Here is a 9,676-nt window from a genome sequence, read left to right as displayed (position 1 = left end):
GTTTACGAGGATTGACACGTAGTCAGAGGGATTACCCGAAGATCTACATTGTGAGGAAAAGACACATAGTACGAAACATTCCAGAGGAAGAGAGATAAAGGAAGATAAAAACAAGGCAAGTGTGAAAAATTCAATGAAAATTGTTTATACAAACATTGACTGTATCACAAACAAAAAACATGAATATCTTGCCATTATTGAGGAAACTCAGCCAGATGTTATTGTCACTACAGAAACTAATCCGAAAAACTCCAGGTACAAAATGACAAAAACAGACCTACAATTCCCGGGATACAACCTGTTCACGAATGCAGAAAAGGAAGGTGTACGGGGAATTGCTATACATACTAAAGAGGAACTCAATTCTATGGAAGCGGAAATGCCAATTCTGCAATTAGAACATGTCTCAGAGGCGGTACCCGTGGAAATTAGACTAAACAACAATGACAGACTACTAGTAATGGGAATTTACCGAAGCCCTAACTCCTCAACAGACAACAATGAGAAGATAAACAGCTTGATACGCAGTATCAAGGGCTATTCTCATGTCCTTGTAGTAGGGGATTTCAACTATCCCAAAATTGACTGGTCAAACGGGGACGGAGCAGTGAATTCACCAGACAGTGACGCCGGAAAATTCTTAGAGGCAATAAGAGATGTGTACCTCTTTCAACATGTAGACTTTGCAACAAGACACCAGGCTAACCAGAACAGCAATGTGTTAGACCTGATACTTACAAACGAGATGCATATGATAGATACGGTCACTTCGAGGCCACCTGTTGGGAAAAGCGACCACATCATGCTGGAATGGTCATACAAATGCTATGTGGAAAGGAGTCAAAACGGCAGGGAATTCCGCTTGTACCACAAGGGGCACTATGATGACATGAGAGAAGATTTGGAGAAAGACTGGGATACAATGTTAGAAGATTTAGATACAAACGAGTGTTGGGAAGTATTGTCAGAAACAGTAAGGAAATCTTCAGACAAAAACATACCCAAAGTTAATGCAACACAGAGAAGAAGAAGACTTTCATGGAAAGACAAAGAGACAACAAACAAACTAAACAAAAAACAAAAAGCCTGGAAGAAATACATCCACACAAGAAGGCATGATGACTATGTTAAATACACAAAACTACGTAACCAAGCACGGTGGGCAGCAAGAAAAGCGGTCAAGAAACACGAAAAGGAGATCGCCAGAAATATTAAAGGGAATACAAAGCTATTTTGGAAATACGTAAATAAAAAGTCAAAAACAAGACATAACATCCCAGACCTGATGGATGGAGATGAGAAAGCAAGAACTGATGTGGAAAAAGCAGAAATACTAAACAAATTCTTCGTTAGTACTTTTACTAAAGAAGACACGAGATGTATACCACAACCTGAAGAGTCAACATGCAAACAGGAGTTGAAAGGCATTGAACTAAATATCGAAGATATTCAAAAACGCCTAGAGAACCTCAACCCAAACAAGTCCATGGGACCAGACCAAATTCACCCCAGAGTCTTAAAAGAGCTTGCTGGAACGCTGGCTCCACCTCTGTACATTCTCTTTCAAAAGTCACTGAACGAGGGAGAGGTGCCAGCAGATTGGAAAATTGGAAACATTACTCCACTCTTCAAGAAAGGCTGTAGAAAAACTCCAGGCAACTACAGACCCGTGTGTCTAACTTCCGTGGTTGGCAAAGTTCTAGAGGGCATAATTAGGGATGAGATTATAAAACACATGAGAAGGAATGAACTTTTTACACGACACCAGCATGGGTTCCTCCCTGGAAGATCCACAGTAACTCAAATCCTGGAATGTTTGGAAAGCTGGACGACCTGGCTAGACCAAGGTATACCTGTGGATGTAATCTACATGGATTTCCGCAAGGCCTTCGACTCAGTTCCCATACAAAGGCTTTTGAGGAAAGTAGAAAGTTATGGGATCAAGGGGAGCCTTCTCAAATGGATAGCCTCGTTCCTTGAAAATAGAAAACAAAGGGTGTGTGTCAACGATAGTCACTCACGGTGGTCGGAGGTACACAGTGGAGTCCCGCAAGGGAGTGTTCTCGGACCAGTGTTATTCACAATATTCGTGAATGATATGCCTAATGCAGTTACATGTCACTTAAAATTGTTTGCGGACGACACAAAAATCTACCGAACAGTACCAAACATACGTGACTGCGAAGCACTACAGCAAGACCTGGACAGTCTGCAGTTATGGGCTTCAAGGTGGCAACTCCAATTTCACCCAGATAAATGCACCGTAATCAGAATTGGCGGGGGACACCCAGACTTCTCATACAAAATGAAAGACAAAGCAAATCCCTTGCCTCTGTCTCTAGAATTCGCGGAGGAAGAGAAAGACCTCGGAATTATTGTAGACAAGGACCTGGGTTTTAACAAACACATCCTTACCATAACAAAGAAGGCAAATCAGATTATGGGACTGGTATGGAGAACATTTGAATTTATGGACAAATGTATGTTTTTAACCCTGTACAAGTCTATCATCCGTCCTCATCTAGAGTATGGAGCAAGTGTATGGTCTCCTCACCTATGGTCACTGGCAATCGAAATTGAGAAAGTGCAAAAAAGGGCAACCAAAAGAGTACCGGGTCTGGCGGATCTACCCTACCCAGAGAGGCTTAGGAGTCTTCACCTCCCCACATTGGTATATAGAAGACTAAGAGGCGACTTAATAAACACCTTCAAATACACGAAAGGACTATACGATACTCCATGTTTAGTCCACTTGTCTGTAGAAACAAGAACAAGAGGTCACCAGTTGAAACTAAAAAGATCATTGGCGAAAACAAATACACGGCTATACTCCTATACAAATCGGATTGTCAGCTGGTGGAACAATCTCCCAGAGGAAGTAGTGATGGCACCAACTGTGAATGGTTTTAAAGCAAGTTTCGACAAACATATGAAAGACCATCCTGTCGTATACAACCACAGGGCACTGGACCATACCTTACGTCCGAAAATGTCAGTATCCTGAGTATTCCGAATTGAAGAGCAGGCCAAACTGGAGTGGATACTCCTACCGGACTGAAAAACTCTACTCTACTCTACTCTACTCTACTCCTTTTTTTGTCGCCAGACATGACAAACGCGTACGTTTCTAAAGCACCAAGAGATCATGTCTAGCGGTGAAGTAGACGTTAAACATTTACGACAACAACAACCTTATATAGTGACGATCAGGCGACTCTTTAACCTCCCATTTTCCAAAACCTCTGGAGCATGGAGATAATCAGGTAATAATTTGATCTTTGACCTTTAACCTCTGAGGACATGTATGTATTTCCCAGTCATTTTCCAACCAGAATTATTCTTTTCCCATTCGCGGAATACACACATTGAACGCTTACTTTTGTATCGAGTGCTGGTTACGACAACTGTAGCACAGCCAGTCGACTGGTAGGTACTCTATCTTAGCCTTAACGGTAATAATTTGAAGCTATGACGTTGGGGAAGATTTTGCTCGTAAACAAATGGTGGGGAGGGCGACTTGAATTTTTATGGTAGTAGAGACAAGAGACAAACCATGAAAACTCTGAGGCCTGTGGAAACTAGAGAGGCACCAATTTCGTGAAAAAAATGTTTTCCCTGTAGCGCTTTATCATTAGCTAGATAAAGTATTGCGTGCAAGTAAAAATAAAATGAGCCACCCTACTGTACAAGATCATGATCTACTTGTTTTGGGACCAGGTCATTAACTATACCATTGGGTTCCCAGTAATTGTTCATTATATATAACGTTATAATTTACACAGCAGTTCTAGCCTCTGATTAGTTCCTAACACACAAACACACACACACACACAAGACACAGCACAGCACACACTTGTACACACATTCTACTATTTCTAGTACACACATAAAACAGTCTAGTCAAACACACACACACACACACACATAACGGTTACATAATAACAAACACACAAGACATGTATTACACACACAAATGTGGCACACTCACATACACACAAATAGACAATGTAAAGCCTACACACACACACATCATCATCATTTATTCGAGTTAGTTTCTTGTAGTTGGATGTGCAAGACTTTCTCCCTCTATCCTCCATTGATTTGGGTAGGTCTAAATGTAAGCTACATGTACATGTATTTCACAGTGACACCTCGGGCAGCACTGCCGCAGCAGTATTTCCTCAGACTTTGATTTACTCTTCCATGTTGTTTGTATAGAAAAATGGATGGACTGAAAGAGCATCTCTGTGGCCTATCCCGAGAGGTGACCCTGGCTGTGTTACCCAGGCTGTATATGGAAGAGGTGGTTACAGAACTCAGGAGAAGGAACATCAGCACAGACACCAGCACCACAGGAAACTGTAGGGAACATCTGCTGAGGATCCTGCAGGATGTGATGGAACAAGAGTACCACAGGGAGGGCGCGGGAGCAAGCGCCGATCTGGACATCCTCCAGATGCCACAAGTAGGAACCACGCCAGGATCCAGTCCACAAAACAGTACAACTGTCATTAGTTTACCTTCTCATAGAACAGAAGGGACTGGTCGTATAAACCCATCTGTTTCGTGCAGTCTTTCAGACTTAGAGGAAGCAGACTTGAGCATTGAGAGAGTGGACCAAAGACAGCGTGCTGTTCAAAAAGACAGCAGAAGTGACGAGGGTATGACAGCTGTTCCTGTCCGCGTTACTGTAAGTAACAACATCGGCTGGAGCATGTCATCTAAAGATGATGAAACTGTTACAAACGTCACTGAAAAAGATGCAAGTAGCGAGTTAGATCCTGCAGTACAACATCCTCATTCCTGCGGGTTAAAACAGGAGCCTATCGATCAAAGCAGAGACTGCACATCTGAAAACGAGATTGACAGGTGTCATGATTGTATAGAAAATAATTCCCATCGCGAGCCCGCCCTTCCCACTGTCATGGCGGAAGATCTGCTTGCGTCATTCGGAAATGTTTTAGAACAGGGCCAAAGTGATAACATGGTGTACGGCGTCCTTCACGAGCTAGTGAAACAGGTTGCGGAAAATAGGAGAGCAATTCAAGAGCTCCGTGACCAACAGCAGCAGAGAGTTCATGAACCCCCCATGTCCGGTGGCCAGGGGGAGGGGGAAGAGGGGAATGGAAGTCGTAGAAAACGACGCAAAACCGCACAGAACTCCAAGGTGCCCGATAGGTGTAGAGTAAGTATGATAGACTAATTCTGATATTGTCAGTAACACAATTACTAGTACTTAGCCAGTCCATGAAAAGTAAATTGTATGCATGGTAATGTTGCCATTTGACTAATGACAAAATACCTGCATGTCCTTCAAATATTTTCATTTTTATGTACTTATTTTGCACAAACTTTTTTGTATTTTGACAGATGTGGAGGGGTGTTCTGCCTAATTACCACAAGCGACCACAAACAACCACAAAAGACTCTAATAGGCAGTGTATATGGGACAACAACCTTGTGTGACGCACTGGAGACAATGTTTATACATTTATGAATTTAAAAAACCCAACAACTCCTACGTATTGGCGAGTTATTTCGAGTTAGTCTGCTGGTTTCAAGATGAAAGCAATTCTTTGCCGCTATGTTAGATCGCCCGTGCTAGGAGTCTGCATGGGGAAGTTCTCGATATCTTCCTCAGCTCTATAGACGACATGGTGATAAAACTTTGAAAGCTGTTGGTTCATTGATTATAGCATACCACAATTCTATCATGGTCAACTTATAAAACTTGTATACTAAGTGTTTTCCAGCCTCAAATGCAAGCAAGCATGATTCAACATGGTGGCCAAGAATTGCTTTAATCTTGAAACCGGACTAACTCAAAATAACTGGTGAATACGTATGACTTGCTGCGTTTTTTTTTAATTCATAGATGTCTAAACAATGTCTCCAAAGCATACACAATGTCGTTGTCCCATATACACTGCATATTAGAGTCATTTATGGTTTGTTTGTGGTCGTTTGTGGTGTTTAGGCAGACCCGTGGAGGGCTGTGAGATGAGTCTATTAATGTCTTTCTGCTTCTTTTTGAGCCATAACAATTCTATGATTGACTTACATTTCTTAGAATAAGTAAGCTAATGTGGTGTGCAAGAAGACAATTTTTTCTGGTTGAAACACAGTAACTATCAATTACCAACAATGATTTATGGTACATGATATGACATTATTGTGCATAATAATTACAAGTAGTCAGACCTTCTTCAATCTGACCACCTGGCCTTGACAAACACTTTTTCTTGGTCCTGAAAATTGCCCCCATTGACAAAAGCAATAATTTGCTTGCTGTGTAGTCCATTCAGGCCATGAAGAAGGTAGACCAAAACCAGGGCTCTAGCCAGCTCGAATTTTTTTTCTGTCAGCCAATTCCCATTGTCGCGAAAAACCGTGAAAATTAAGTTAGAAAGACGGAACTGAGACCTTGAAAAATGGGTTTTTAATGAGATTATGGTATGCGAAAGGGCCGACACACTAAGGCAACAATCATAACAATAGCAAGACAAACAGTGTGTGGCCTACCGACCGTGGACAGCGTCTCAAAGCCGCCTGTAGCTTCCACCAAGAATTTTTGTCCGTCAAGGTTGACGGATTGGTTTTTAAAAAATTCCGTCACACGCAGCAAATTTCCGTCGATTGACGGAAAAACGGACACTGGCTAGAGCCCTGACCAAAACATGTGCCAAGAAAATGTTAGAATTAAGGTTGCATCAATGATATTATATTCCATTGTTGTATTTCATAATGTGAGTCTTTGATTTGCAACTGTTTCAGGTTGACTTGAGGAAGGTGTACAAAACTCTTCTGGAAGGTGACAATGATTTTAATGGATTCAACTTGAATGAAGCGTAAGTATCATGATCCATCTTACATTTAATGCAAATAAGAAAATGTATATTGATATTATTCATCACAAGAAAAGAATCTTTCATCTGTTGAAAACAGTTTGAATGTGTAATGTAACATGTACATAAAACATGAGCTCAAATTTTTATCCAGTGATTTTTTTTAAACATATCTTTAGATATGTTTAAAAAAAATCAAGAAGTTTCAATGAAGAAGTTTCACTGGCAAGAAGTTTCAATGCATTTTACTTAGAAGTAAAATGCATTGAAACTTCTTGCCAGTGTAATTGTAGGTAACATGGAAGGGTACAAACAGTGTAAAAGCAATATAACAAATGTCTACTTTAGTCTAAATGCTAACTCTAATTTAATAATTATACATGTGCCATTTCAACTTGGCAACTAGAATACTTGTCAATCTATTGAATGTTTTGCATGTAATGACTATGTGTTATCCTTTACTTCTACTATAGACTGACCTCGCGGTACAACCAGCGAGTACTGCAGATCCTTCACTTGGAGATTGCCAAAGAGTACGGTGGGGAGCAGAAATGTCCCTTTTCACCAATGGAAGTGAAAGGTGATTGTCTTTAAAAGTGGTATCTCACTGCACTTGAGGCACCGGTGTAGCACTGCGGGATTCGTTCACTGCGACACTGTTGTGTCATTTTGCTGATTTTCTATAATTTAGATATTGCGTGATGCATAAAAGTATGACTTATGTTATAAGACAACAAAATGCACAAAACGCAAGAAAATTTGTTCACCTCTTAAATTCATTGAATAATCTTTCTAACCCCGCAGTGCCACACCAGTGCCCTAACTGCAGTGAGATACCACTTTAAGTGTCATACTTGAGCAGGTTCCATGCCATAATGGCATTTTGGGAACATGATGTCGGGTATTTTTCAAAAAGGTCTGATGGTGACAATGTGTTAGTTCTGGTTTTGAATTTATGGTGTGCATCTCAAACTTAATTGTTGCTGTTATTGTTTTTCAGACATTCAGAACTAGTCTTTCTTTCAAAATTCAAGACAGTCAGAAAATTCTGTCAAGTGAGGGATAACAAAAATGAAGAAAGTTAGTGCTATATTCTCACAACATGTATACATGAAAGCTCTTTTTTAATGTTCTTAGATTATCCTGAAGTAGAAGTATCCTATCCTTGTCAAATTCCATTTGTATTTGTATTGTACTGAACAGCCAAACCAATAAATAATTTTTTTTGATAAAATTGAAGGCAATTGGGAAATACAATGTAACAGCAAAAAAAAGCAGCAAATTGGTAAACTATATATGTAGATACCATAGTTTTGGACACCCACATTCTGTATACATTTGAAATTCCATATGGTAATGATGGTTTTGGACACCCATATTCTTTGTATGTTTGAAATACCATAATGTTGGTGTATGTGCATTGAGTTGTGCATTACAATGACTGTTACAAGTCATAATATTCATGTTTGTTGAGCAAGTTTACTTGAGACTTGATATAAATTCTATGATTGAAAATAATGAAAGCTTTAATTGTACATGTCTCGTTGATTCCTTTCAGATGCCGCCAAACGTTATTACAGATCACAGAAGGACGACAGATTGCGCCGAGACAAGGGGAAACTCACTGCACACAGGAACGCTATGAGGAAGGAACAACGTCTCATGCAGGTGGGTTGACATTCTTCTATGTTGAATTTCGCATATAAAATATACCTTGGAGATGCTCTGCTAAACTGAGCTGAGGTATAGGTATGGCCTCAGGGATAGGTATGGCCTCAAACCATCTGTCAGCCAATCAGAGAACTGTTTTTTAGGAAATGTTTCTTCGGTTAAAGATGATTATGATAATTGGCTCACTGCTGGTTAGAAGCCACACTTGCAAACACAAAAACCAATTTTTTCACAGAGCTTGCCCAAAGTATACGTACCAGTATTATAAATTTATAGGTCACGGATGAGGCACTACTCTGTGCAGGAGAATGTTGATTTGATGGTATTGCCAATTTTTGTGGTGTTCAGCAAGTTCAAAAGAGGTAGTGTGTATGACAGATCTCTAGTGCAACACACCCTAGTATGCACAATTGACACATGCTGAACAGTTAAGGTGCATTATACTGGGGAACAATTAATTGGAGATTTATTAAGAAGCATAATTTTAAAGGTGACAGATGTATATATTGAGAGAATTGTGTTACAATGTGTCATAAGAAAAGTTTAGGGTTAACGAAAATGGAACTACGGAACCTTTGTGCTACAGAAGGTGCATCGTCGGAGGAGAGCCTTAGAAAAGTGCCGGGACTCTTGGACAGACAGGACCAAAAAGATGGCGACAGAGATTCTGGCCAAGCAGTATCAATCCTCGGAGTCGAGCGGAGACGAGTACCATGACCCCCCGCGGTTCACCGTGAGGCGCCTCCCCTGGGAGTCGGAGGCCCTGCGGAAACTGAAGGACTCATTGGATAAGGTTTGCCCTCAAAGGGGATCCGCTCGTGTACTGTCTGATGAACTGTCTGAGAGGACAGTACCCGAGGGTACCCCACCATGGGCGGTGAAGGGACTCTACCAGGGGGACTGGGATGAATGTATGTCGGACAGTCTGGAAGACTAAAAAACACTGCACCATTTTCATTCGTTGTTTAGTATGCGAGCACTGTCTTACATGTCTTATGAAGAACAATATTCAAAGACAGCCCACAATTGGGTAATGAAGGGGCTCTACCAAGGGGACTTGGATGAATGTATGTCGGACAGTCTGGAAGACTAGAAACACCACACAAATTTCTTTGCTGTCTTATGACCAGCCCAGGTTAGTTCTGTTCAAAAAGGACATA

General features: G+C 40.8%; 2 protein-coding genes across 3 annotated transcripts in view; one reads left to right on the top strand and one right to left on the bottom strand.

The window, feature by feature from the left end:
* The window catches only part of LOC118406635 (zinc finger protein 184-like), a 220,146-nt gene that overhangs the window by 127,225 nt on the left and 83,245 nt on the right, over positions 1-9,676 (bottom strand). The gene's annotated exons all lie outside the window — the stretch shown is intronic.
* LOC118406648 lies at positions 3,269-9,662 on the top strand. The gene is made up of 6 exons (XM_035806873.1): positions 3,269-3,426; positions 4,219-5,185; positions 6,775-6,848; positions 7,319-7,425; positions 8,404-8,513; positions 9,103-9,662. The coding sequence occupies exons 2-6, from the start codon at positions 4,223-4,225 to the stop codon at positions 9,451-9,453; spliced, it is 1,605 nt and encodes a 534-aa protein (XP_035662766.1). The 5' UTR covers positions 3,269-3,426; positions 4,219-4,222; the 3' UTR covers positions 9,454-9,662.

Source organism: Branchiostoma floridae, chromosome 19 (assembly GCF_000003815.2).
Source record: "Branchiostoma floridae strain S238N-H82 chromosome 19, Bfl_VNyyK, whole genome shotgun sequence".
In the NCBI taxonomy this organism is placed as follows: Eukaryota; Metazoa; Chordata; class Leptocardii; order Amphioxiformes; family Branchiostomatidae; genus Branchiostoma; species Branchiostoma floridae.
Note: the sequence above shows the minus strand (reverse complement) of the source record. Positions and strands in the feature narration are given on the sequence as shown.

Bases quoted from the DNA above. Each gene is read 5' to 3' on its own strand.
- LOC118406648 (XM_035806873.1), top strand. From the start codon at position 4,223: ATGGATGGACTGAAAGAGCATCTCTGTGGCCTATCCCGAGAGGTGACC. The intron at 5,186-6,774 runs GTAAGTATGATA...CAACTGTTTCAG, and splicing joins AGGTGCCCGATAGGTGTAGA to GTTGACTTGAGGAAGGTGTA. The intron at 8,514-9,102 runs GTGGGTTGACAT...TTTGTGCTACAG, and splicing joins AGGAACAACGTCTCATGCAG to AAGGTGCATCGTCGGAGGAG.